Consider the following 27,755-nt stretch of genomic DNA (forward strand, 5'->3'; position numbering starts at 1 on the left):
CGCCGCCTGGTGGACCCCGCTGAGGCACCACTCTAGCCGCTGCCCCGCCCCGCCCCACGCCAGGCAGACAGGAGTTCTGCTGCCCGCCGGCTCCTCCAGAAATGAGAGGAGAAGGCGGGGCAAGTGCCCTCTGGGCTTGATGACGCTGGGCAAAGGGCGTGCTGGGGCTCAGTCGTCAGAGCCGTGCACAAGTAAGAACTAGCTTTTTTTCTTTTTTCTTTTTTCTCTCTGTCTGTTGTTTCTTTTTCTTCCTTTCTTTTTTTGACAGATTCTTGCTCTGTTGCCCAGGTTGAAATGCAGTGGCACAATCTTGGCTCACTGCAACCTCCATCCCCAGGGTTCAAGCAATTCTCCTTCCTGAGCCTCCTGAGTAGCTGGGATTACAGGCGTGCACCACCATACTCGGCTAATTTCTGTATTTTTTTGGAGAGATGGGGTTTCACCGTGTTGGCCAGGATTGGACTCAAACTCCTGACCTTAAGTGATCCGCCTGCCTCAACCTCCCAAAGTCTTACATTTCATCTTAAAAAGTCCCCTGAATTCTGCACATCTTACTCCAACACATTTCTTTAGTATGAAAATGCTTCCTTCCACAAATCTTTGCAAAAACGATGCTCTAGAAAGCAAGACCAAGTTTATCCTGTGGCCCCTGTCCCCCATCACCAGCCCACTTTTTATGTACCTTCTGGGGGCATCCATACCCTAGTGTCAGAAGCGGGAATCGAGAGATACAATCTATACCTCTCTTAGCACCAAATCAAACTGCAGGCACCCCAGCGTGCAGGCAGGCCCGTCAGAGCCTGGCCCATCACTGTCCTAAGATTCAGGCTGCAGAGGCAGATGCCTGCGGGGAGGGCAGAGCCGTGAGGGACCCAGCAGTCTCCAGCAGACCCAGCCACTCTGCTCACACCCTCTGCCCTGGGTCCTCCCTTGCCCCAGGAAGCAGCATCCCTACCATTCCAGACTAGACTGTTATAAATCTTCTTTAATAGTCTTAGAATCTTGAGTGTGTTTTACAGAACGGTGCACACAGAGCCCCCTCCCCTCTCCCCCCTACAAGGCACAGCCTCACCCACCCCACTCCCCAGGGGCCAGAGGACAGCTTGCCAAGAAAGGCCAGCCCACCTTCTCCCAGGAGAAGCCATCCTCCTCCTCCCTGTCCCTGGACAGCTCAGGACCCTGGAAAACACAGGGCCAGCTCTGTGCCATGCCCCCAAGGACTCACCTGTCCCTAAGCAGCTCAGGGCCAAGCTAGATCTCGTTACCCAGGCAGACCCCCTCCGACCCAGCTCCCCTAAGCCCTGTCCCCAGGGCATGGCCCAGGCTAATCTGAGCTGTCTAGATGGACCTGCATCAGGCCTGGGGAAGGGGTGCTACCCCTTAATATCAGGTAAAACCCACCCTCTCCCACTGCCTTCAATATAATTGTGAAAAAACAAAGATATAAATGTCATAGTGGAAATAAGTTGACCCGCCCAGTAGGCAGTCTCCTGACAGCCCAGGGTGCCTTTTCTAACACCCCCCTCCCAATCTTTAATACAGTTGCCCCCTATACAATATACACACACCCTTGAGGGCAGGTAGAAGTCCAGCCCACCTGCGCCAGGGACGCTGCGGGGAGCGTTTTTCTCTGAGTTGCTAAGAGAACCCTGATGGGCGGTGAGCAGAGGAACCACAGAACACGAGGGCCCAAGGCTGACAGCGGATAGGCCAGGAGAGATCGCCCGGCCCCAGAAAGCCCCCTACTTTCAGTCAGGGCGGGCAAGGGGATCTTTGCAGTGAGGTGGGAGGTGGGCCTGGAGGAGGGAGCCAGGGAGACCCCTGGGAGCCCTGAGGTTGGGGGCCGGGCCGGGAGATGTGGACAGCAGCTGCCTCAGTACTTGGGGACCTTGCTGTAGTCTTCGGAATGGACGTGCCGGCACAAACAGATGGACAGGACCATCCCCAGGAGCTGTGGGGAGAGGCGGAGAGTCAGAGGGAGGCTGGGCTGTCCTAGCCTCAGATGCCCCAGCCCCGCCATCCAGGTTTAGATGGGGATTAAGTGGATCCTCAACTTGAGCCTCAAAACCACCCTGTGATGCAGGCAGTAGAGGGAGGCCCAGAGGGGTGTAGTGCCTTGTCTGAGGTCACACAGCCAGACAGTGCACAGGCCAGAGGGCCTCTGGAAGCTGATGGGGTGCTGGCCCCCTTGGCCACCACCTCCCCAAGGAGAAAAGCAGAGCAGAGACAACCCAGGAGGACCAGGGATGGAGAAGGGCTGGGGGAGGGGCTCAGACCTCAATGACGGCCACGCCCACGCCCACGCCGAGGATGATGCCCAGGTTCTCCTGCAGCCACGCCTGTACCTTCTCCATGCAGCCCTGCAAGGGGAGAACACGGTCACATCACCCCACCCTGCACCATCCCGCCCCACCATGCAGAACCACCGAGAGCCCCCCAGTCCCAGCCTGGAAGGGTTCTGCCTGTGCCGTGAATGAATACATTAACAAAGAAGTAGATGAAGGTACAAATGACAGGTGAATCAAGGGAAGGAACTAATGGAGGAAGGAAGGGCTGAGCAGTAGCCCAGACGGCCCCCAACACCCTCAGATCCCAGCCCCCGATCCGCAGCCCCCCCGCCGCACACCTCCTTATACACAGGCCAGTCCTCAGGGTTGTTGCCACTCTGGGTCCTGTTGCCGGGAGTCTCGCAGAAGCCCTTCCTCATGGAAAGGCTGTTGTCCTCTTCCCCCTTGTCTTCGCAGGAACAGGGGTAGGTGACCTCGGGGCGAGTCATGAGCTCAGCGTTGTCCGTCCAGTTGTAGAAGCTGGTCCAGCCGCAGCACTTCACCTGGGCGAGGCAGGGGACAGACCGCTTATGCTCACTGCCCACCGCAGGCAGGCTGCCCTCTTGGCAGAGGCGGGGCCTCCCCAGGACAGAGACTCAGATATGCCACTTCCAGGCCCCTGGTCCCAGCCGAACCATCATAAACTACAAGTACAGCAGAAAAATCAAAACCAGGATCAGCAGAAATACAAAGCAGAGTAGGAAGGAAGTTCAAGTTGAAGGAGCGCAGCTGTGCAGGGCACAAGGAGAAAGGACGGCAGACCGCTCACAGTGCAGGGTTCAAAGTCAGGCTACTGGGTTATAATCCCCGCCCTGCCACCTACCAGCTGAGCAACCTCTGTCAAGGAAATAGCCTCAGTTTCCTCATCTGTAAATGGGGATAATTAAAATTCCCAACTCGCAGGGCTATCACAAGGACTAAATGGGATGAGTCAGGCAAAGTGCTCAGCAGAGGTGTGGGGAGCACAATACGCTTAGGAAAGGCTGTTTGACTTTAGAGCAGGAGTTGAGATTTGCCTCTGAGCTTCCTGGCGAAAAGGAGAAAAAGTGAAAAGTGAAAAAGGATACAGGGTTAATTCTGCTTTTTTTTTTTTTTTCTTTTTTCTGAGGCAGAGTCTTGCTCTGTCACCCAGGCTGGAGTGCAGTGGCGTGATCTTGGCTCACTGCAACCTCCACCTCCCGGGTTCAAATGATTCTCCTGCTTCAGCCTCCTGAGTAGCTGGGATTACAGGCACTCGCCATCACGCCCGGCTAATGTTTGTATTTTTAGTAGAGATCGGGTTTCACCATGTTGGCCAGGCTGGTCTTGAACTCCTGACCCCAAGTGATCCGCCCGCCTTGGCCTCCCAAAGTGCTGGGATTACAGGTGTGAGCCACCTCGCCCAGCCAGTCAATTCTGCCACTTTAGAGGAGAAAATGCTCTAGTTCTAGAGAGAAGAAAGCCTTTCTGGGCTCTGTGTGCTAAAGGAGGTCTCTGTGTGCAAATCCCCGCAATGCTGGGGGTTCCCGGGAGGATTCAGTGGGACAGCCATGGTCACAGCAGGCGTCAGTTCCTGGACCGCTTCCTTCCTATCTCCGGATGTCGCCCGACCAGTAGCCAGTGGACAGCAGGGGGCGTGCCAGGCACACTCAGAAATGCTCAGCTCCAGGCAGTTTCTAATCCAGCTTTTACAAGCCCTTGTTCCAGCAGGCTGGCTGCCTCCTCTCTCGAACAAAAGGCTGGCACCTCTGAGGGGTGCACAGGTCTGCAAGCTGGGGCCACCCACAGGTCATCCTGCACCAAAGCAAAATAAGGCACGTCTCCTTGGCCCGTCTATGGCAGAGCCTCCTTCCAAGCAACCCTTTGCCCTGACCCCGGCTGTACCTGTTCCCCAGCAGCACATGCCATCTCCGCCTGTGTCTCCATGGATGTGGAGCACATGCCATCTCCTGTGTCTCCACTAAAACATCACCACCAGCTTAGCACATAATAAATGCTGCCTAAGTGCTGGAGACTTTAACAATGTATCTCACACGGCATGGGTCAGTAGCCCCATTGTATAAACGGGGAGGCAGGCTCAGCAAAAGTCTAGCGGCTGTGGCAGTGTTAGCACTCCAGGCCTTGGGAGTCTCACTTACCACCAGCCCAAGCAGCATCTGACAGCATCGGAATCATCTAGAACCAGCCAATGACTTTCCAGGGTAGGATGCTCACCACCTCCCAAGGGACCCACTTCTCCTCCCAGGTCCCTTGTCAGGTGGCACTGGTTTATGTCATTGGTGACATCAAGACTTTGCTAAAATTAGCAAAGTCTCAGCAATTGTGGGTCAAACTACATATGCGACCAAAACATTTCCCTATGTGAACCAAGCCTTCCAGCTGCCACGACCCCCACACCTGATCTCCTATGTCAGGGCCAGAAAACATCGCTCTCCCCGTCCTCCGCTCAGAAAATGGCCATGTCCACGTCGCCTAGATGGAGTGTCCTATCTGCAAACTCTCCTGGTGCCCCAGAGCCAGGCTTTCTCCTGCTGCCCATGCCCCTTATACCCCACAGCCCTCCCCTGAGGTGTCAACAGGCCCTACGTGATCACTGTGTCCTGTGCCCTCACAGGATTGCAGATCAGAGACGGCAGGTCCTAGCCAAGGGCACACACAGCATCCAGGACCACAAGAAAGGAGAGCCAGGTGGTCGCTGGATCACTATTGAGACAGGCTGGGAACCTGGTCAGTCTATCTGTTGGTCAGTCGGGCAGTCCATCCATCCGTCCACCCACCCATCCACCCATCCATCCATCTCTCTCACTTTAACGGAGGCATAATATACATGAACTAATGAGCACACATTCAGCTTGGTGCATTTTTATGTATGTGCACATACTGGTGAAACCAGTATCAAGATTTGGCTAGAATACTCCTTTCGCCCTAGAAAGTTCCCTCAACACTTCCCCAGCTAGTGCCCTTCCCGGAGGCAGCCTCCATTGGGACTTCTCACTGCTACTTGGCACCCAGTTTCCTAAAACCCAGGGTGGAGCTCCCAACGCTCCCCAGTGTGGCTTGAGATAAGAGGGCTGACAACTGCCCCCGTGCTCTCTGGCCACAAACGGGGGCACAGAGTTATGAAGCTGCCTCTGAGTCTCTGGGCCCCCGAGCAGGGAGCTGTGGTGCTAAGTGGGGTGCCCTGCCCCCATAGAAGCACACTCTCCTACAAACTGTCAGGCACACACGAGCACTGCAGATGCCAGTCCCAGAGACACGGGTGCACAGAGCCCCAAATTCAGGGACACCCAGGCCAGAGAGCTTCCCACAGCCGCGCCCCACCTCACCTGAGCCTGCACGTAGTCCCAGGCGTCCTGCAGGCTGTCCTCGCGACTGCTGTTGTAGTCTCGAATGAGTTCGGTCACGATGCCGCCCATTTCCTGCTTCAGCTGCAGCGGGCAGGATACAGGTCAGGGTCAGATTTCCTGAAACCCGTGCCCATCTGTGGTCACCGCTACTTAAACTGCCTCCCCCCTGTTCCCTTCAGCAACCCTGTGACATGCTCATGGCTCCAACCACTTTCCTGGTGCTCCCAGGGTGCCCGATGCAGGCAGTGCCAACCACTCCCGCCCCACTGTCTCTTCTGTGCTCCGCAGCAGCCTGGCCCTGTAAACATCCATATTCTCATGTCACTGCTGAAAACCCTGCAGGGGCCTCCCACCACCAAGGCAGTTCCCATCGTCAGTGTCCTCGTGACAGCCTAGGAGGCCCTACGCCACTTGTCTGCCCTCCCTGGACCTTGTGTCCTCTGTTCTTGTTCCCTCTGCTTCAACTGTGTGGATTTCCACGCTGTCTGTGCCAGGCACACTCCTGCCTCGTGGCCTTTGCAGCTGCTGTTCCCACCGCCTGGAATGCTCTTTGCCCGGACACTAACATGGCTCACCCTCTGCTTCCTTCAGGGCTCTGCTCCAATGTCACCTCCTCAGAAAGGCCTTACTAGACCACTCTACAAAATATCAGCCCTTCCCCTCCCCTCCCCCCACCAATCAACCACCCCTCCCCTGGCCTCCCTTATCCCACAAGGGAAAGCATGCTGTATTTTTCTTTAGAGCACTGATGTTACATGCTTATTAGTTTTCAGGGCTTATCATCTCTCTCCACTAGTACATCAGCGCCACGGGGGCAGGGACCACATCTGGCACGCTCACTACAGGGTCCCCCATGGCCAGCGCCAAGCCTGGCACAGAATAGGTGTGCGGGGTACGTGAATGCTGAATGCACACCTAACCAGAGCCAGACCCATGCCAGGCACCACAGCCAGACCCATGCAACTTCTTGGTGAATCCTTACGCCTCCCACAGGACAGCTGCAGGGAGAAGGAGGGACAGGGAGGAGAGCCCAGCTCAGCTTCCTTCTTCCAAGGACCAGAGTGCAGCCTCTCCAAACAGGGCCCCCAAGGGTAGGTGCCTGGAGGGGGCCCCAAGACTGGGGGACCTGGAACTTCGGCATCAACTATGTGATCAAAAGATCCTCCCTCTATGCAGGCATGGTGGTGGGTGCCTGTGATCCCAGCTACTCAGGAGGCTGAGGCAGGAGAATTGCTTGAACCCAGGAGGTGGAGGTTGCAGTGAGTCTAGATCGCACCACTGCACTCCAGCCTGGGTGACAGAGTAAGAGTCCATCTCAAAACAAAACAAAACAGAAAAGATCCTCCCTCACGCCTTCCCAAGCCCTAAGCCAGCAGCGCCAGCCAGCCGGAGTGTGAGGTCAGTTGCTTTTCTGGGACCTGGCTGCTTGCCCCAGAGCTCCAAAAAAATCTTTTTTTTTTTTTTTTTTAAAAGACAGGGTCTCCCTGTCACCCAGGCTGGAGGGCAGTGGCAGGATCTCGGCTCACTGCAACTTCTACCTCCTGGAGTTAAGCAATCCTCCCACTTCAGCCTCCCAGGTAGCTGGAGCTACAGGCGCGTGTCACCACGCCTGGCTAATTTTTGTATTTTTAGTGGAGACAGGGTCTTCCCACGTTGCCCCGGCTGGCCTCGAACTCCTGACCTCAAGTGATCCACCCACCTCGGCCCCGCAATGTGCTGGGATTACAGGCCTGAGACCCCGCGCCTGGTCCAAATCTACATCTTGCCTATGCTGATCCTCACCCTGCTCTGGAATTGAGGGTCACTCTCCTTGTGGTGGAGAGCAGCACCTGCTCTCGGCTAACCTCACAGAGAAAACGCTGATTTACAAAGCAGGCAGAAGGGGGGTTTTGAAATAAGTCAGTTGTGCAAAGGGAGGCAAACCGAGAGCCAGCTGAGGGCAGGGCCTCCCTCGGCAATAAGCAGACCTGGGTGGGAGGGTGGGAGGGGCCTCCGAGAGCCAGCCCCTGCCTGGCTCCACCTCGCCTCTCAAACGGACCTGGCCCACAGGCCTTCCAGGGCACATGCATGGATGGGCTGGTCACGGCCGTGGGAAGCCCCAGGGCGAGGGACCCTAGAAGGCAGGGATGCCAAGGAGAAGGCCACACACCTTCCCACCTTGGTTCCGGAGAAGGAGGAATTGGGAGAAACGGGATAGGTACTTCTAGATGGGGTTTCAGAGCCTGACTCCCAGGGGACCCTGTGGGTGGGGCCTCCTGCAGCTCCCCACGGGCAGCCCTCCAATGAGCATTGTGCTCAGAAAACTCATATCCTGCAGATGGACCTGCAGCCCTGGCTTCTCACCCTTGGTTAAATGAATGCTGGGGCCGGGCATAGTGGCTCATGTCTGTAATCCCAGCACTTTGGGAGGCCGAGGTGGGTGGATCACGAGGTCAGAAGTTCGAGACCATCCTGGCTAACATAGTGAAACCCCATCTCTACTTAAAAAATACAAAAACTTAGCTGAGCTTGATGGCAAGTGCCTGTAGTCCCAGCTACTTGGGAGGCTGAGACAGAAGAATGGCTTGAACCCAGGAGGCGGAGCTTGCAGTGAGCTGAGATTACACCACTGCACTCCAGCCTGGGTGATATAGTGAAACTCCATCTCAAACAAACAAACAGAAAAAGAATGCTGGGAAACCAGCCTCTGATGATGCTCCCTGCCCTTCTCTCAATAAAGCTCTCAGCATGATACTTTAAAAAAAAAAAAAAAAAAAAAAACCCTTATACAGAGTTCTGCAATTTGCAAAGCTTTCCTGTCAGTAATTAATCACAACACTAATAGTGGTTAAATTTTATCAAACGTTTGTTATGTACCTGGTGCTGTGGTAGGCACTTTAAATGTATTATCTCAACTGAATCTTCACAGCAGACCTATGGCCTAGGTATTCACCCCATTCCCTCATTATAGAGATAGAGAAAACAAACCCAGAGAGGTTAATTAACTTGCCCAAGGTCACACAGCCAACATGTGGAAGAAGTGAGGTTTGTACCCAGGATTGGCTGATTTCAGAACCCAGGTTTTTACCTATTAAGCTTTATTGGCGTTTAAACCACATGGCCATACCCAGTTTTAACCAGGGCCCAGAAAAGCTAAGGGGTTTGCCTGAGTCACACAGCTTGGGCTGTCTGCCAGCCGATCTGACATCTCAGGTCCACCTCTCAACCCCAATGGGTGGGTGATCCCCATGGTGTGGAAAGGAGGGGTTCTTCAGAAGCATCTGTGCAGAAAGCTGCCTCTCCCACATCCTTCCCCACCCACCCAGCTTCCTCACGACATGTTGCTCTGAGGCTCTGTTTGAACCCCAGCGTGGCTGTCACAGCAGCCTGGACTTCCCTGTTTCTCTCCCAGGCCCCCTGAAATGAGAAGGTGATGGAAGCTGGGTGGTTTCCACCTAGACAGGTGGTTTCCATGGAAACACCACAACATCTTTCAGTCCAGAATGTGGTTGGGGGACACACCTGGGCCACGGGGACCATGGCCACAGGGGCTGGTTCAGCTTGGAGCTGATGCCCTGGGACCCCAATGCTTAGGAGGCCTGTGCTGGGAGTACAGTGAGGTCAACCTGGCAACCAGGTAGCTACTGAGACCAAAAGGACAGGGAGGTAGCCGGAACAGACATTCAGGATCTCCCTCCATCCCCCCAGGGACCGTTCCACTGTTTCTGCCTGCCCTGCAGAAACCCACTCCTTGGGTGTAACCACCCTTCTATTTCTCCATGGAGCTGGGGAGGCCCCACTCCCTCAATGCCAGAGGCAGGCAAAAGACCTGGGCTGCCACTCAGTGCCATCCACATCGCAGGCACGGTGAGTGGTTCAGAGATGGGCTTGAGATCCACACTCACATACCCAGCCCTCTTTCCATCAATGTGGTAGGATGAGGACCTGGGCTACCCTCAGGCTCCACCGGGGACAGCCTGCCCAAGAAGGGAGCCAACAGAGGAGGGCAGGGCTGAAGGGTGGAGAGGGACAGCAGCAGCCTTTGGGAACCTGGATACAGCTGAGCCTTCTGCTGGCTCTAGCCACTTTCAGTTGAGTCACTGTTACATGCCATAAAGAGTCCTGCCCAGGGTCAGCTGCATAATTTACACCTAGTGCAAAGCAAAAATGGAGAGCCCCTTGTTTAAAAATTATTAAGAATTTCAGCTGGGCGTGGTGGCTCACACCTGTAATCCCAGCACTTTGGGAGGTTGAGACGAGCAGATCACTTGAGGTCATGAGTTTGAGACCTGGCCAACATGGTGAAACTGCATCTCTACTAAAAACACAAAAATTAGCTGGGCGTGGTGGTACATGCCTGTAGTCCCAGCTACTCGGGAGGCTGAAGCAGGAGGATCACCTGAGCCCAGAAAGTGAAAGTTGCAGTGGGCTGAGAACTCCAGCCTGGGCAACAGAGCGAGACTCTATCTCAAAAAGGAAAAAAAAAAAAAAAAAAAAAGAAGAATTTCAATGCAGCAACAGCAGAGCATCCTGTGCGACTGCATAGGTTGAATGCCGAGGAAGCCAGCCCTCTCTTCCCTGTCTCCCTCCTCCCCGTTTCTCAGAAGAGAAAAGTGAGGCTCAGAGTTGGAGCAACTTCCCAAGATCACACAGATAGAAAGCAGCAGAGACATGACCAGACCTTGATCTGTGCAGCTCCAGGGCCCCAGGATCTTAGCCTCGGCAAGCTGCCCGCCGCCTCCCCGTGACTCTGCTGTCCTCTGCATGGCTCTACTCATGTCCCACCCATATGCTACGCTTTGACTTCCCCTTTTAGTGTGAATTTTCAGAGTCAGAATTAGGAGAGACCTTTGAGTCCAGAAAATCATCCAAGTGTAAGAGTCATGCTTTTCTAGGCTCTGCTTAAAAGCTCCCTGTGATGGGGAACTCAGTAATTCACAGGAGAGCATGTTGCGGAGTTGGGAGGCTCTTGATACAATTTAAGTTCTGCTCAAATGACTTCTACCCACCTGTATTAGTTCACATCCTCCTCCTCTCCCAGCTACCTAAGTCCCAGCTGGGACCACAGGAATAAATCAAATCCCTGTCTTGAAGGACACACGTCATCCAGATACTTGAGACCAGACTACGTCTCCGGGTAACTTTTCAGGCTTCTGTGCCTGCCCCTGGGGGTGCTGTGCAGACCTCTCGCCATGCTCTTTAAGGTGTGAAATCACCCCTTATAATGAGGTACCAATGCATGAATTGGACCCACATCTTCCTGTCCTCTCCAGATTTCCCACAGAAGATGCTGGCAAATGCTTTGCTAGAATACAGATACACCAGCTCAGAGGCTGCATCCCAGTACCCTGATAGGAAATGAGGGCCCTCGGCCGTAAAGGGGGTGGTGGGAGCATTTAGTCTTTGTGACCACCTGTATCTTTCCTGCAAGTCCAGCTGCAAGCCACATAACTAGCTACCCCAGAATTCGGAGCCAGTGACCAGCGTGTGCTTCAGAGATTCTAGCCCAAGTGTCTTTCCATAATCCTTTTCCAGAGGAGCAGCCTGGACTCCTCCATTCCCTTCTCAACAGGGAAGAGAAAGGTCACCTCTCCCAGTCCTCAGCTCCAGCTGCCCTTCCTCCCTCTGCCCCATCACAAGAGAACCCCAAGCCAGAGAATCAGGAAGTTCTAATTCAGCAAGCAGACAGCTCACAGAGAACCACACTGTCCCCTAGGAACCTGTCTCACCACCTGTCTCACATATGAGAGTATATGCGCACCAGCAATTTGGGGCTTTCAGGGTGAGAGCGAGGAGGACCAGAAGGAAATCACAGTTCCCCTGATCAACATCTCTGGGGAGCTGTCTGACCAGCCACTGCCACTGTCACAGCCCCCACCTCTGGCTCCCAGCCAGGCCAAGTGAGCCCCTTCCCCTCCAATGCCTTCTGCTTAAGCCTGATGGCTCTCAGAGCCTCAGGTATGGCCAGCCAAGTGCATCCAGCTCAGCGCCCGCACACCACAGGAAAGGGCAAACTGTATCTGCTTCCTTCTCACCCCTCCCACCCCCACTGTCTAGAGAGAACAAGTCAGAATCCCTGACTGCCTGCACTGGGCGTGGCCTAAGAACTTGTCTGTGGATCAGAGGGGCTGGGTAACTTTTCCGAAGCCACACAGCAAACAGCGGCGAGCCCACACTAAAACACAGCGCCCCTGAATCCCAGAGCTGGGCTCTGCTCACCAGAGGCTGGATAAACAAGCAGATGAGGATCTTAGTGCCACGCCCAAATCCTGGTTCCCACAGCCCTTGCTCTGCTGACAACGAAGGCAGCAGGAACAGCTGCCACCTACTGAGTCCTTACCAGGCCCTCATGAAGTGAATAATGGCAGCAATAATAATAAACACTGGCAATGATGCCAGCAACATCGGCCTCCGGCTGGGCGCCGCACGACACCCTTCCCGTATGTTAGGGCTCTATCTCTCAAGTGCTGCGAGGCAGCCCCTGGGGGCTCCGGCTCCAGACAGGATCAGGTTTTAGAAAGGGCCTGGGGGGACAGATCATACCCGCTAGTGGGGGCTGGGGTAGCAGCCTGCAATGACTCCATTTCCCCAGGGATGCCCTACACAGCCGGTACACAGCCTTGCTTCTGTTCAGGTTCAATTTTGCCATCAAATGAGTTGCAAATGCTACTTTTGTTTTCAAAGTGCTTTTCTGGATTTCAGAATTGTAGAGAAGGGACAGTGAGCGGGCCTATATTGTTACTAGTTTGACAAATGAGGAAACTGAGGCACGGGGAGGCTGAGTAGCATGCCCAGAATGTCAGAGCAGTGGTTCCATAGTCGAGACCCTTGGACACCACTCTGCATTTTCATAGAAGTATCACAGTCTGTGTTCACTTCAGCCTGGGTGCTAGGGCAGGGAGAGGCAGGTTTATTCTCAATTTATAGAAGCAGAACCCAAGGCTCCAGAGGTGACATGCCATGCCAAGGTCCCCAACCTCCCCATCGCTGCCCTGAGAACAGTGGCTGCGGGTGGCAGGGGCAGGAAGGACAGAGAGCAGCCCTGGAGACCACAGCAGGGTCACTCCCACCCACCTGCACGGGAGCCCTATCTCCTTTCAAAAGGCCTTTCTTCCTTAGGTTCAGACAAGTCCCACCCCCATGCCGAGCCTTGTCTGCCAGAATAAACACCATCAAGAGTATGTTTAGTCTTCCACTGAGATTTACGACGCGTTGGGAAAGAAAAAAGAAATCGTTCATTCCAACTTGGGCAATACAGTGGCATCAGAACTTCTTCAGCAAAGCCAGAAAATTTCCCCCTGCCTTCCAGAAAAGGTGGTGGTGGACAAAGGTGAGGCAGGCTGGGACTAGGGGGTGTGGACTCTGGAGGGAAGATAGGGGCAGTCGTGCAATGCACAGAGCCTGGCTGGGGTTGGGAAACCCAAATCTCCAAACAAGTCCTGTTCTGGGACTGACAGGACAGCTGTGAGTCTAAGCTCATCATCATCAGCCAAGCAGAGTTAACGGCCCATGGCAGGGCAGCACGTGTGTACAGGGTCTGTGTACAGGGAGGTGTACAGACACAGGTGTACAGGGAGGCATGGGCCTCGGACTCCGAGGGATCAGGCTGGAAATCCCCACTCTGATGCACCAAAGCTGCGTGTGTCAGTGGCCGAAAGTCACTTTGCTTTCCTGGGTCTCAGTTTCTTCAAATGGAAAATGTTTGTAAATTTGAAACGTGTATGTCAGCTCACTTTTCTAGCTCAGCTCCTGGCATGTGGTTGGTGCCAACCCGGTGGGTGCCATCTTTATTACTGAGGGATGGTGAATCACACAGACTGCCCGAGATCCCTGTAGAGGCGACCAGCTTCTGAGTCATAGAAGCTGGCTCACTGGGGCCTGATTCTAATCCACCCTGATTATATCACTAACTGGGTACTAAAGAAGCTCCAGTGCCATAGGGCAAAAATGAAGACCTGACCCCACAACCATTTTTCTGGGAAAGGAATTTCCCTCCCTTAACTGCTGGCTTCCTGTCTCCTGGCCAAACAAGCTGCTTTTCATCTACGAAATCCACTATTTTCCACTTTTGCCTTGACTGCCAGGAAGCTCAGTGCCCAAGTTAGCCCTTAGTTACCAAGAGTATCTTGTCTTGTTGAAGCTCTATTAAGTTCTAGGTTCTATTAAGTGTTCGTTGCTGATGTTGATGTTGGTATAGTGTTTTCTCAGTTACCTTCCAAGAGGGATCTCAGGCAACTTGACCTTCAAGTGCTTCAAGTGGTGACGTGCAGGAGCCCAACTGGCTGCTGGCTCTGCCATCCTCACTGGTGGACAAGAATTGGTGGCACTGGAAGCAGGGACCCCAAGGGTCTGCTAGGCCACAGACCACGTGCAGCAGGGTCTGGGGACAAGTGAACTCAGGAATCGGAGTCAGGGAGCCTAGGCTGACCTTACTCCTTCATCTGCAGGGCGGAGATTCTCCCACAACCCTGAGAGGGTCTAGTGGGGATCAGCGAAAGGAGTGTCACGTGGTCAACAATGTACTTGGTATATGCTGTGCATGAACTCAGCTGGAGGGATGGTGGGGGTTAGAGCCACTGTTATCAATGTTGTTATTGCTCTTCATCTCAGAGCATCTGCTTCTCCATCTGTCAACATAAAACCCTGCAGAGCCATTGTGAGGCAAGATGATGTATGGAAAGCTTCTAGAAGACACCACGTGCACACAGTAGGTGCTTCTTACACAATAACTGTGACTCACAATTAACTGGCTCACCCAACAGCCATTCTTGGCTCCTTTCTCTCTTGTGCCTCTGTCTTTAGAGTCTGAAAGTTTGATACTCACATTCTCAGCCTCCTTTGCAACCAGGGCTGGCTTTGTAACCCAGTCTGGGGAAGTCTGTTGGAGGGTTTTGTTTTGTTTTTGAGACAGGGTCTCACTCTGTTGCCCCAGGCTCTGTTTCATGGCTCACTGTAACCTCAACCTCCTGGCCTCAAGGATCCTCCTGCCTCAGCCTCCTGAGTAGCAGGGACCACATGTGCACACCACGATGCCTAGCATTTTAAAACATTTGTTTGTAGAGATGGGGTCTCACCATGTTGCCCAGGCTGGTCTCAAAGCAATCCTCCCACCTCTGCCTCCCTAAGTGTTGGGATTACAGTCATGAGCCATTGCGCCCAACCAGGGCTTGCTTTTCTGATAAAAGGGATGGCAATGTCTGGCACTGCCTACTTCCCCATCTTCTGGCCACAGCAGCACAGACGTCGTGCCTGGTGCTGTGGCAGCCATCTTGCAACGACGAGGTAAGTGTCATAAGGCAGGAAAGCCATCCCAGCGACGAGGCCGAACAGCCAGAACCGCGGCCTCTGAGCTTCCAAACCAGACTTCCGGGCAAGTCAACCACAGATGTCCTTCAAGTTTAAGCCGCCGTAAGTCTGATATTCTGTTTCTGAAAGCTGAACCTCTCCCCTCGGACACAAGACTGATGTTTTTATTAACAGTCTCCTTCTAAACCTTATTTGTGGGTGAGTGGCATGGATTTAATAGTTGTTAAAGTATCTTCATAATAACAAGAATGACATTTATTGAGTACTTATGGTGCCATGTGCTATGTGTTTCACTCAGATAATCTCGAATAATCTTTGCAACTACTCAGAGAGTTCAGTTTTCTTATTGTTTCCATTTTACAGATGGTGGAACAGGCACATAGAGGCAAGCAGCTTGCCCAAGGCCACACAGCTAGAAAGCAGTGTGGTCAGGCTGAGATCCAGGCCCAGCAGGGACTGCCCACACCTGCTGCCTTCTCCTCTAACACTCCCCCATTTGATCACAAGGAATAGTGTCCAGAAGGCCGTCCCTGACGCCTACTGGGTCTGTCTGTGACAACTGGGGGTCTCCATGTCCATCCCCCACACTCAAGGTCAACCCCCACATGGCTGGTCCAGCCCAGTGAGGGGCAAGGGAGAGAGGGGCTTACCTTGCCCATGTTGAAGTAGAAGAGGACCCCGGCTGTCACCTGGGCAATGAGGATCAGGAGCAGGAAGGCAAAGTACTAGGGACACAGAGCAGGCATAAAGTCAGCTGTGGGTCCCCGACCAGGTGCACCCAGCCCGCGTGCCTCGGAAGACGCTCTCCACCCGGCGTTATGGCCAGCGACGTGCTCAGGCTGCACTTGGCTGGATGAGAGGAAATGGGCATCAGCTGCGGAGGAATCCGTACTCACCAGCCCCAGCAGACAGCGGACCTCGTTGACGGCACCAATGCAGCCCAGGAAGCCCATGAGCATGGTGACTGCCCCCACGCCGATGAAGACGTAGGCCCCCATCCTGAGCGAGCTGGAGGAGGTTTCTAGGGGGAAGAAGAAGCACACTCACTAAGTACAAAATCAGTGGGCCCCGCAGGTATAAACACCTGGCCTAACCGCCCAGGTCTGCTTCCCGATCCCCTCTTTGGAGCCAGGGTGTTGGGGTCAGCTGCATTCCCCTGCTGGCTTCTCACTGCCCAACAGGGAACCAGCTCACCCCCATTCCCACCTGTGTCCCTCCCTCCAGTAAACTTGCAATCCACACCCTCATCCAGCCTAAGCCCCTTCCTGGCTTTATTTTTTTCTTCGTAATGGTTCTCAGGATTGAACAGACTACATTTCACTGATTCTTCTTGCTCATTGTCTGCTCTCCCCCTCCACCAAGGCCCTGAGGTGCATGAGGGCAGAAGCTTCGCTGTATTCCCAGGAAACCCTCAGCTCGAACAGCGCCTCTCGCAGTGAGGTGCTGGGCACAGTGAGGATCTGCGGAATTGATAGACAAGGGGCTGGCTGCTTCTCCAGGGGCCACGGACGTTAAGATTGCAAGCTGATTTTTAACCCGCCTTCCTTCTTGTCCATATAACAACAAACACCAGCCTTTCTTGCCCACTCACGGTGTCTTAGAGGCTTTCTACACGCCGTCTCCAATTCTAACATCACCCTGCCTGGCAGGCACTAGCATGGCCCTTTCACAGATGAGAAAACGGAGGCTCAGAAAGGCTCACAGGCAAGAACCTGAGCTGGAATTTGAAAATATGCAAACCTCCAATGCCACACCCTTTCCGCCGATGCACAGGGCACATGTATTGCTACAGGTGTGATGCATGTTCATTCAGCCAACAAATGTTTACTGGGTGCCCACTTCATGCCAGGCACCGTGCCAGTTGCTGGGGATACAGAAGTGTGACTAACAAGGTCTGACATTTGTGGGTGGGGAGTGGAGACAAAAAGTACACAATACAGGTTTTCTGGTTGTGTTGGTCGCCATGAAGATACCAAAGCTGACTAACTGCAGAGAACTGCCCGTCGGGGAGAGGGTCGGAATGGGTCGAGGAAGGCCAGCCTGAGCCAGTGACATTTGAGCCAAGACTTGAATGAAGAAGTCAGCCAAGCAAAGATCTGTGGGAAAAGCACTCCAGGAAGAGGGCACAGCAGGTGCAAAGGCCTGAGGAAGGAGGAGCTTGGTGTATTTGAAGATTGGAAAGAAGGAGAGAGAATGGACCAGTGAGAGCAAGAAAGGAGCCCGGGAGGAAATGATGCTTAGGAGGTGCAGGGATGGGCCTGATGGCTAAGACCTTCTTTAGAGTCACCTGTGGACAGGCCCATTCCGGGAGGTGGAGGTCAGGAATCCAGCAGGGGCACTTGGCCAACATTTCCTAAGACACCCAACCCATCACACAGGGTAAAGCTCATGTCATCTCTAGCTCACCAGCATGGGTACGCTGTACCCCCAGCATAGGACACACCTGGAGGGTGAAGATGCTGGCATCTCCAGAACGCTGGAGAGCAGTGTGGATCAGAGGAGCCTCTTAGGGATGCAGATGCTTACGTCCGTTACAACCCGACCAAGGTGCTCCCAGCAGAAGGCCAAGGACCTGCATTTTTAACCTGCGCCCCTAAGCACTGAGGCACAGCCAGGACCAACCCCTTGACCATCAGCAGGGAGAATACAGGCCTGGGGCTGGCCATGACTCCCTGGGGATCCTGGAGAGGCCGAGGTCCCCACCTTGGTCCCCACAGGGTGTTATTGCCCTTAAGGAATAACGATCAAGCTGGAGGGTGGGAGGGAGTCTGTGGGATTCAGCTCCACTTCCTGATTACAGACAGAATGTTCTGGAGCTCAGGAAGAGCTCTGGCCAACCCACCCTACTCTCAGGCTTCCTCCACCCAGTTCCTCACAGGAGCCCCCCACCTTCCTCGGGGTGAGTGTGCGGACCTCCTGGCGCTGAGCCTCAGCCATCAGCGTGGGCAGGGAGAGGCTGTCAATTCCACTTTTCCTAAACTTCCTGGGTTTGGCTTCCAACAATTTCTCCCAGTGACTACTCCCAGAAAAAAGAAACTGGCATTGCCCAGACAGCCGCTGTGTGCCAGCCCCAAACAAGGCCCTTTATCCAAAGCATCCTGCCTAATTTCAGCAACCGCCCTCTGCGGCTGTACTCACATCCTATTTGTCTGCAAGGACCCCGAGGCTCAGAGAGGCTAGCAGGCTGTAAGCTGCCTGGCAGGCAAGGCCCAGGGCTGAGACCCCAACTCAGATCCTTCCCCCGGGAGACCAGACGAACTGCGAGGTCTCCGTATCTCAGAACATTTCATCGATGCCTTTCCCTGTCCCCCCAGGATCTCAGGCCTACCCCAAATCTGAGCAAGCTGACTTAGGAAGTAGGTGAGGGTATGTTCCAGGGTAGGCCATCCACAGGGCATGGCAAAAACAAAACAAAACAAAACACCTTTTAGTCTTCCTGGGCCTAGAAGGGACCAGGAAGGTAGAAAGGAGGTGGCCCAAACAGAAAGGGACGAGGGATCAAGAAAAGTAGATTCTAATCCCAGCTCTGCTGCCAACACGCTCTGACCCTGGGCAAGCCATTTTCTATTTCTTTCTCTGTAAAATGGGTCTAAAGCCTCCTACTTGAAGATGGCAAAAGGATTAAATTATATTATAAAATTTAGCTAACCGTCACGTATGTAGGGTTTTTCACTGGGGACTGTCCTAAACTCTTTTCAGATAAAAATGACAGGCTCATTTAATTTCTCACAATAACCACAGAAAGCGCACTCTGCTACGATCCTCATTTTATAGGTGAGGAGGCACAGAGAGGTGAAGCAATGTGCTGAGGGTCACACAGCTAGTGGACGGCACAGCCGTGAATCGAACCCCTCAGTCAGGCTCGAGTCTGCTCTTCACTGCAGAGTGCTTCCTCTTACTAAGGTACTAACCAGTGGCATGTGGCTGCAGAACCATGTGGTCCAGGGGTTCAAGGCACGGGCCCGGAAGCTAGGCTACCTCATCTGCAGCCAGCTCCCCTACCTGCTTGCTGTGTGCAAGTTACTACGCCTCTCTGTGCTTCAGTTTCCTCCTCTGTAAAATGAGGATAGCAACGCCCAGCCCCATGAACTCAGAGCAGGGATTCAACTCGGCAGGGAAAGAGCTATCCCCAGTTCTGCCCCTCAGCTGCTCCGTGACTCTTAGCAAATCATTTTCCCCACCTCTGGCCTCAGTTTACACAAGTGCCTAGTGACTGGGCTAGAGGATCAGTGTTTCTGAACCCTGGCTGCCTGGGGAATCCACCTGGGGAAGTTTTTAGAGAACACCAGCGCTCAGGCTCCCACGCACACCGACCGTCAGGTCCCTCGGGGCGGGTGGGGCTCGGGCTGAAGCATTTGTAAAATGCACCCTCTACTGCAGACAGTAGACCTTTAAGGTCTGGCCAGCTTGAGATTGTCAGACCCGAACAGGGAGGAGGCCAGAGCCGCAGCAGGAAGCTCTCCCCACCCAGCAGGCTCACCCCCACTGCACCAGCTGTGGGGCAGGGCGCAGAGGGCAGAAATGTGGGTGGGCAGGCTGGGCCTCTAGACTTTGCCCTGGGGTGCAGTGCCTGCCGGGTTGGGCCATGACTCAGGAAGTAGAGAGCTGGCCTCATGGGGCCAAGGAGGGTGTGTCACAGGCCGGGAGAGTGTGGGCGGCATGGGTCGCCCACCCACCCTAACCCCAGAATGGAGGGTGAAAGCGGGTGAGACTGATAGCCCCGGGGTGCATCAGATGTGGCTAGAGTGTGGATCATCCTTGCTTTCCATCTCCCGGAGGGGAGGCCTAGCCCCTGGGGCCAGGGGGACAGATGTGGCCTCTCCATCATCACATCCTAGCCAGGTTCCGCTTTATGTAAATCAAGCAGCTGTCATGGGCCACATTCCAAACCAGCTGCCTTGGGCAGCTGCTGGGAGAAGTGAGCCAAGGCCGCACTCGGCGAGGGGAGTGGCACGGCTGTCCCCTGGGGGCTTCTGCTGTGCCTCCCTCCCACCACAGGGAGCCCCTGAGAGGTCAGCGCAGCAGGCCCTGACGGCTTCCTGGAGGAGGCTGAGCAGGCACGGAAGGGCTCTTATCCCTGCAGAAATGCCTTGGGCCCCTTTTCTTCTGCCTCTAAAGCGTGAGAGAAGGGGTTTCCACACTGTGGCTCACGCTGCCGTGTGCTGCATTTAGGACCAAAGCGCTTGGAGTTCGAGTCCCACACCCACCATTTAGAAGCTATGTGAACTTCAGCAAGGGACTTAACCTCTCTGAGCCTCTGTTTCTTCATTGGTAAGGCGGGAATAGAAAAGTATCTACCTCACAGGGCTGTGGTGGGATTAAGACAGTTTATCGGTACAAACTGCTTGGCACATGAGGAGCATGATAATTGGTGACTGTGCCTGGAACCTTCCTCATCCGTGCACACACCTGACCCACCGAGCTGCAGCCGGGCTCATAGCGAAGCACCACCCACAGCAGGTGCTTCATCAGCCCCTGACTACCTTTCTTACATCTCTGTGAAATGGGAGGGACTGTTGTCTACATTCTGCTGGATGGGCAAGTGAAAGGACAGAGAATGTAAGAGGCTTTCCTAAGGTCAGGGCCAAGGAAAGGGGCCAGGAAGAGAAAACAAGCCTCCCTCATCTCCAGTGTTCCCCCAGACAACAGCAGCTTTGTTTGGGGAAGAAGAGAAAATTCTTTTTGGAAACCCTTGCAGAGAGAGCCATGGGCAGTGGTCGGCAGCAGGACCTGGCTACATCCCTGAGGTCAGCGGGAAAAGTGACAGGCGTTGAAGCCGAAGCACTGATAGGAACAGCTGTGCCTGCGCCCTGGCCCTCCCCTCTCCAGTGGGCCTGGGTCTGGGGAAGCTGAGGGGTTCTTACGCAGGACAGAGATGAAACTGCTCTTGTCGGCCAGGATCCACACCCCGAAGCCCAGAATCACTGCGCCCAGGAGCTGGAAGGAGAATGGAGCAGTTAATGGGGAGCCAAGCCAAGATGGGGTGAGAGCCCTCCCCCTGCCAGCTGTCCCTGCAACCCAAGTCAGAGTGGGCAGGGCAGGGGGCCACAGAGGGTACCACCTCCACCCTTCTCCAGCCCAGGGCTGTCCAGATGGCCTCAGGTCCCACATCGCAGCAAGCCAGACACCAGGACCCTGGGCAGCGAATCCCTCCTACCTCCCATCTTGGCCCCTCCACCATGTGTGATTCAGCCGAGCCTCCTGGTGCAGCCTCCTGCCAGGGGCACCCTTCCTGCTGCATCTCCTGGCCCTTTTCTCAGCTCATCCCCCCCACTCCACCCAGTTCAGGGCCTAGGAGCTCCCCAAAAAAGAAAAGCTCTGAGGAAGACCCTCCGTGGACTTGAACATCAAAGCCCAACTCATCCCCAGGTCTGAACAACGGGGCCACCTGCCACAGGAGCCTTCTCTGACCCCTTCAGGCAAACTCAGGTGCCCCCATTCTGTAGCAACCACTGTCTGGCCCTTCTTAGTCATTCCCACTGGGTCTAACTGCTATGTTAGTTTATCTGGCTAGACTGTGAGCTCCCTGAGGGCAGGGCTGGTTGGAGACAGCTCTGTATCCCCAGCAGCTCTATAGCACTGGGTGCTAAGCAGCTGGGGGAATGAATGAGCTCATGAACCAAACTGTAAATGCAGGACTAGAAAGGAAAATGAAGGTCAGGCGTGGTGGCTCACGCCTGTAATCCCAACACTTTGTGAGGCCCAGGCAGGAGGATCACTTGAGCCCAGGAGTTTGAGACCAGCCTGGGTAACACAATGAGACCTGGACTCTACAAAAAATTTCAAAAATTAGCCAATGTGGTGGTGCACGCCTGTAGTCCCAGCTACTGGGGAAGCTGAGGAGAGAGGATCACTTGACCCTAGGGAAGTCAAGGCTACAGTGAACTGTGTTCATGACACGGCACTCCAGCCTGGGTGACAGGGCAAGACCCCCTCCTTCTGCCCCCCCATAAAAGAAAAAATGAATGAGTGGTTACAAAAAAGGATCCCAAGCCCAGGGATTCCCTGCCTCTCTCCCATCTACCAGGGCTGAGCTCATGTCCCCAGGTGGAGTCCCAGCCAAGATCCACCATCCTACAAAGCTGGCGAAGGCTGGGCAAGTGCCTGCCATCTGGGCAAAGGTGCAGGTTCCCTTTGGAGGTGGGGGTGGCTCTGTGTCAGTCCATAAGGCTGGCCATTAGTGGGGGCCTGGACGGGGCCCACCTGGTGGATGACCCATCTTGAAACTCCCACCTGTATCACCAGCCCTGGGTTCCCACCTCAGCCATCATCCCATACTCTCAGGTCTGAGGCCAGCAGCTGCCTTAGAGCCCTGAGCCTGGGGCTGGCCTGGGTGCAGGGTCTCTATCAGTCTCATTCTATCATTATGAAAGACCAGAGCCAGGACCAGCCCAAGGCACAAGGTACCTGCCTCAGGTATAACACATGAGGGAGCATCAAAAACTCAGGAGTCAAGAGAAATAATATTTTGCAGCAATACTTTATTGATTGATTGATTGACTGATTGATTGAGATGGAGTTTCGCTTTTTTTGCCCAGGCTGGAGTGCAATGGCGCGATCTCAGCTCACTGCAACCTCTGCCTCCCGGGTTCAAGCGATTCTTCTGCCTCAGCCCCTCTCATGCATTACAGGCATGCACCACCATGCCTGGTTAATTTTTGTATTTTTAGTAGAGACGGGGTTTCTCCATGTTGGTCAGGCTAGTCTTGAACTCCTGACCTCAGGTGATCCACCTGCCTCGGCCTCCCAAAGTGCTGGGATTACAGGTGTGAGCCACGGCGCCCGGCCATGCAGCAATACTTTAAAAAGAAAATTAAGGGCCAGGTCCGGTGGCTCAACCGTAATCCTAGCACGTTGGGAGGCCAAGGCAGGTGGATCACCTGAGGTCAGGAGTTCAAGACCAGCCTGGCCAACATGGTGAAACCCTGTCTCTACTAAAAATAAAACAAATTAGCTGGGTGTGGTGGTGGGCACCTGTAATCCCAGCTACTCAGGAGGCTGAGGCAGGAGAATCACTTGAACTTAGGAAGCAGAGGTTGCAGTGAGCCGAGGTCACCCCATTGCACTCCAGCCTGGGCAACAAGAGTGAGATTCCATCACACACACACACACACACACACACACACACACACACACACACAGGCCAAAAATCCATGATTAATGAACTATTAAACTTTGAAATAAAATGTTGACAGTACCAGTATTATTGATGTTTCCTTTTGCCCCAGGGCCCAGGTGGCTCGGTAGGGGGTTGCCTCTCTCCTGTTAACCTTGTACTTGCTGCCTTAAAGACCACTGTGGCTGATGACTACAACCACAAAGGGACAGTGATCACCCCATGTCTGCCCCCCAGTGTCTCCCACCAGAATCATCACTGAGGTATTATATGTCCTCTCCTCTCTCCCAGTGAGACGGGCCTTGTCATTGTCCTCATTTTATACACAGGGAATTTTATATGAGGCCTTGATTTTATCCATCAGGTACTGGAAACCAGATGGTGACAGGTGAGCTGTAGGGATATTTTGGATCCATCCTCGGCCTTCACCCAGAAAGCCAGTCTCGGGACCGAAAAGCCCCTGAGACACTGGGGAGGAGAAGGGTCTGCTGGAAGGTGGGTCCACCTTAATTTGCATAGCTGGGGGAAATGGGGGCTTTCCAGGACCTGGGAGTTTGGTTCCCCAAGACTCCTGCAACCCTACTCAGCCCACCACCACCCCACAGCACAGCGAGGCAGGGGCCAGTGCTCAGGCCCACGTCGCTCCCTCTGCACCTCAGACCCATGTGGGCAGAGCCCCTGCCCTGTTCCCTCCCGCATTCACAGGGTGGGACAGGAGGGAGGGCAGCCCCCACGGAAAGGGAATGGGAGGCAGGACAGAAAATCCCCTCTGGGCACACATAATCCCAGCTAGATCAAAACCCCACACGACTCAGCTGGCTCCTCAGCTTGCCAAGAGGAACCCGGAGAGCAAAGTCCTCAGGGCTACCTGTTCAGTCCCTCTGCAGGTCTGATGACCCCAGCCTGATGGGCAGGTGTGGCTGGATCAGCCACAGGGCTGTGGCAGAGCCAGAAAGGAGGCTGGACAGCCTACCAGAATGGGCAAGGCACCATGGCACCCGCTTTTCCTCTGTGAACCAAGACTGGGGCTGTGGGGCAGGCCCCATGTTAATCACTCCCCAGACATTCTCCAATCCCCAGATGGGACCCAGCCAGGAGGCGGGACCCAGCCAGGAGGCGGGACCCTCAGAGCAGAGAGCTTCCTTCCCCAGCATGGCTGCAGCACCAGTGCCTCTGCATTCCTTTGGACCTGGGAAAAGTGGCAATGTGCTGGGGAGTCTGGAGTCCAGAGGGAGCATAAGCAAAGACATACAGGTGCACATGCGCGCAGGCGCGAGCACACATAGCAGCCACGGGGATTTTTCCAAACCACAAATCCAACCACATAACCCCTCCCAATGTGCATAAAACAAAGAGGCAGGCTGACCCAGTCTGTGCCTGGGGAGGCTCACTCTGCCTTCACTGGCTGCCCCCGTTGCCAGGATCCGCCTCTCCAAAGCCACACCCAGAACCCCAGAAAGCCTTTGCTGACCTCCCTGACCAGGCCAAGAGCCTCATCTGCTTTCCAAAGAGCCTATCTGTTCCCAGTACCCCCAACAACTGCAGTTTTTCATGCATTTGAGTGGTTATTTGATGGAAGCCCACTGCTCCCTAGGACATAGGCTCCGGAAGAATAGCAATCAGGGCTCTTCCGCCCTGAACATCTGAAGATACTGAGGTGTCAGATTCACAGCCTTCCTTTTCCACTCTCACCCTCCTGTTATACAAGCTCCCCCTCTCCCTCTCCAGCTTCCTGATGGATCACCCTGGGCCCCAGTACACAGACAGTTAACACCTGACTCCTGCCAGCCCCCTGGAAGAGGCAAAAGGAGGCCACGCCCTGGCCAGAGAGCAGCTTTTCCAGTCCCTGGTTCCATAGGGCAGCCTGAGAGCAGGACAGAAAGGGACACCGTGGCCAAAACCACCAACCTCACTCCCTTTCTCTACTAGGGTCTTCCCAACCCCCACTGCATGAAGGAAAGTTTCTTTATCCCTGAAACCCAAGCTCCGTGACCTAGTACTAGGCCAGAGCCCAGACCCATCTCTCTAGTCCCTAAAGCCCCCAGGAATACAGCGACAGCGCTCCCCCTCTCCCCGACCCTCCAGTCCTGGCCTGTTGGCCTTTCTGCTGGGTCTCAGCCCAGACACCAAGTGCTTGCCAGGAAAAGCTTGGCTTTGCCTGCATGGGCAGCTGCTTCCCAAAGTCCTAGGGCAGCCAGGAGGGACCTGACCGCCAAGCTGGGGAAGCCCAAGCCCGGCCTGGGGTGGATTCCAGGCCCGGCTGCCATGAGCAGAGGGCCAGAGCCACAGTGGGGCCTCATACAGTCCTCCAGGAGGGAGCTGGGGCCAGGGCCAGGGTGGACAAACAGCAAGGCAGGCAGTACCAGGGCTTCCTGTGTGCGTGCACGCATGTGTGCACACTTGTGTGCAGGTGCCAGGAACACATGTGTACATGTCTGTGCATTGGGTTAAAGTCATGAAGGGGAATTTTTAATTTTTGTATGTGTGTATGTGTGTAGAAAAACAGGGTCTTGCTACGTTGCCCAAGCTGGTCTAGAACTCCTGGCTTCAAACAATCCTCCTGCCTCGGTCTCCCAAAGCACTGAGATTACAGGCAAGACCCACCATGTCTGGCCTGACGGGGAATTTAGAATGATTCTTGTTTATTTCCCAAACTTCCCATAAACCATGTGACTTGTAATGTACCCCTCCCCCTAACAAATAATTCATATCTACCGTAGAAAACTGGGAAAATACAGAGATGCATAAAGAATAAAATAAAAATTCCCAAGAATTCCAACATTAACATTCAGAGGTGTTTTCTTCTCCTCTCAAAAATACTTTTTTATGAATATGTACATTTAAAACTTTGGATCATAAGAAACATCCTACTGTACAACCTGATTTTTTTTTTTAACATTATCGGGTAGACCATCAACACGGAGAAGCCGGTGCCCCCAACACTACTCCGAGGCTATGAAGTCCCCTCCAGGGCACTGCCCCTCACGACACACTCTCACACTCACACACACCCCACCATCCCGGCAACTCCAAGGCGAGAAGCAGTCCGTGCCAGGCCAGAGAGGAAAACCGAGGCCCTGGGAAAATCAGCGGTCAGTGTCCACAGAGCTGACCTCTGGACGGCCCATCTGTTGGGGGTGGGTCTGGGGAAGGAGGTATGTGCCCTTCGCTAGCCCAAAGCCTGGCACCCTGCTGCTCACTCTATGAGAGCTCAGGAAAATACCTTCCCACGACAGGGATGGGGGTGTGATGGGGCAACTGGGGCCTCGAACTGTAACAGGTCAGTTCTTCACATGGGCAGGGTGGGGTCCAGGGCAGGACTAGAGAGATGCTAAGAGGCTTCTTCCAGCAGCTCCTGCTGTTGAGTTAGGGGGATGCCCAGGGGCTCTCCTCTCCCTCCCCATATCCACCTCCAGCCCTGGCCAGCCCAGGCTTTGGGTGCTCTAGGAGAGGGGAAGGCCGGGTCAGGAATCTAGTGCTTTGTCAAAGGACCAGCTGGGAATGCCGGGGAATCTCCTTGCTACCCCCAGCAGGTTCCATGGGAGATAGGTCGTCCTCAGTCCCCACCCACCAAATCCCCCCAATCCCCGGCCCAGTCGGCTCTGGAAGGAGTCAGGCTGGGACGCCCCTGGGAGGAGAATCTTTTCGGAGGTGGTCAGGGTGGCACGGGACATACTTACAAAGAAGATCAAGTTGAAGAGGAAGAGAAAGTATTTGGTGACTTTGATACAGGCTGAGCCCATCCTGCCAGTCCTGGAGCTTCCTGGGGGAAGAGAGAAGGCAGGCAGGCCAGTGAGGGGATCAGCTCAGTCTGCCCTTGCAGCAAGCCCAGGAGGTGGCTACTAACCCTGTCCCTGTCTTACAGGATGCAGAGGCCCAGAGAGGTTAGACAACTAGCCCAAAGCCACACACCTAGGAAATGGGGTCCCACAAGTAGTCTCGTGTGCCAGGCACCTGATGCTTGGCAGTTAGGCTCTGGGTCAGCCACTGCACTGGGGTTGGGGCTGGTGGGAGCAAAATGACAGAGGGAGACCCTCACCCCTCACCTCCATGACCCAGGCTCTGAAACTTGCACAGATGGACTCTGTTGGAAGTCAGGGGGCCAGGAAGTTAGTGATCCATTGACAGATACCCAGAGGTGAGACCCGTGCTTGTTCCACAGACTCCTTCTGGGACTAGGGGCTGGGAGTTGTGGGGTCTGCCAAGGTGAGAAGGGGAATTCTGGCTTCTCAGAAAATGGGGGAGTGTCCCAGCTTCTTATTACAAAGGGAATAAACATGCATTGTAGAACACCCAACAAATACAGAAAAAACAGAAATCAGGCAAAACATATCTCACCCCAGAGATTAAAAACTGGCATCATTTTAGTAGCTATAATTCGTGTGTGTGTATGTGTGTGTGAGTGTGCGCGCGTGTGTGTGTATAACGAATGGTTCTAAACAAAACTGGGCTCATTCTGTTTTGTAGCCTGTTTTTTTCATTCTACAATCTTCACTCTCTGTATGTTGATAAAATGCTCTTCATAGTTTCATATGTTGCATAGGCTTCCATCCTATTAGTACTTATTAACATTTGGGGGCTCACAGAGTCCCCCCAAAAATTCATGTGTAGTTAGCATTTTGTGATGCTAATAATTTCTAGGAGTTCGTGGACCTCAGGAAACCCATTCAGGAACCCCAGTGGCCCCAGGTTAAAGTCCCA

The 27,755-nt window shown here is 54.2% G+C and overlaps 1 protein-coding gene across 6 annotated transcripts in view; it reads right to left on the reverse strand.

The window, feature by feature from the left end:
- Positions 1 to 965: 965 nt before the first annotated feature.
- CD82 (CD82 molecule) overlaps positions 966 to 27,755 on the reverse strand; it is a 54,995-nt gene continuing 28,205 nt past the window's right edge. For 4 of the 6 annotated variants that reach the window (XM_023215796.2, XM_023215797.2, XM_031936702.1 and 1 more), the window contains 8 exons: positions 26,735 to 26,817; positions 20,803 to 20,875; positions 15,835 to 15,959; positions 15,589 to 15,663; positions 5,633 to 5,734; positions 2,627 to 2,830; positions 2,277 to 2,360; positions 966 to 1,951 (listed from right to left, as the gene is read on the reverse strand). In XM_023215796.2, the coding sequence (XP_023071564.1) occupies positions 1,874 to 1,951; positions 2,277 to 2,360; positions 2,627 to 2,830; positions 5,633 to 5,734; positions 15,589 to 15,663; positions 15,835 to 15,959; positions 20,803 to 20,875; positions 26,735 to 26,797 (804 nt within the window). In that variant the 5' untranslated portion in view covers positions 26,798 to 26,817 and the 3' untranslated portion in view covers positions 966 to 1,873. The remainder of the gene's footprint in view (positions 1,952 to 2,276; positions 2,361 to 2,626; positions 2,831 to 5,632; positions 5,735 to 15,588; positions 15,664 to 15,834; positions 15,960 to 20,802; positions 20,876 to 26,734; positions 26,818 to 27,755) is intronic. The other 2 variants (XM_023215800.2, XM_023215801.2) reach the window with 1 other exon arrangement.

The sequence above is a fragment of the Piliocolobus tephrosceles genome, chromosome 13, assembly GCF_002776525.5.
Source record: "Piliocolobus tephrosceles isolate RC106 chromosome 13, ASM277652v3, whole genome shotgun sequence".
In the NCBI taxonomy this organism is placed as follows: Eukaryota; Metazoa; Chordata; class Mammalia; order Primates; family Cercopithecidae; genus Piliocolobus; species Piliocolobus tephrosceles.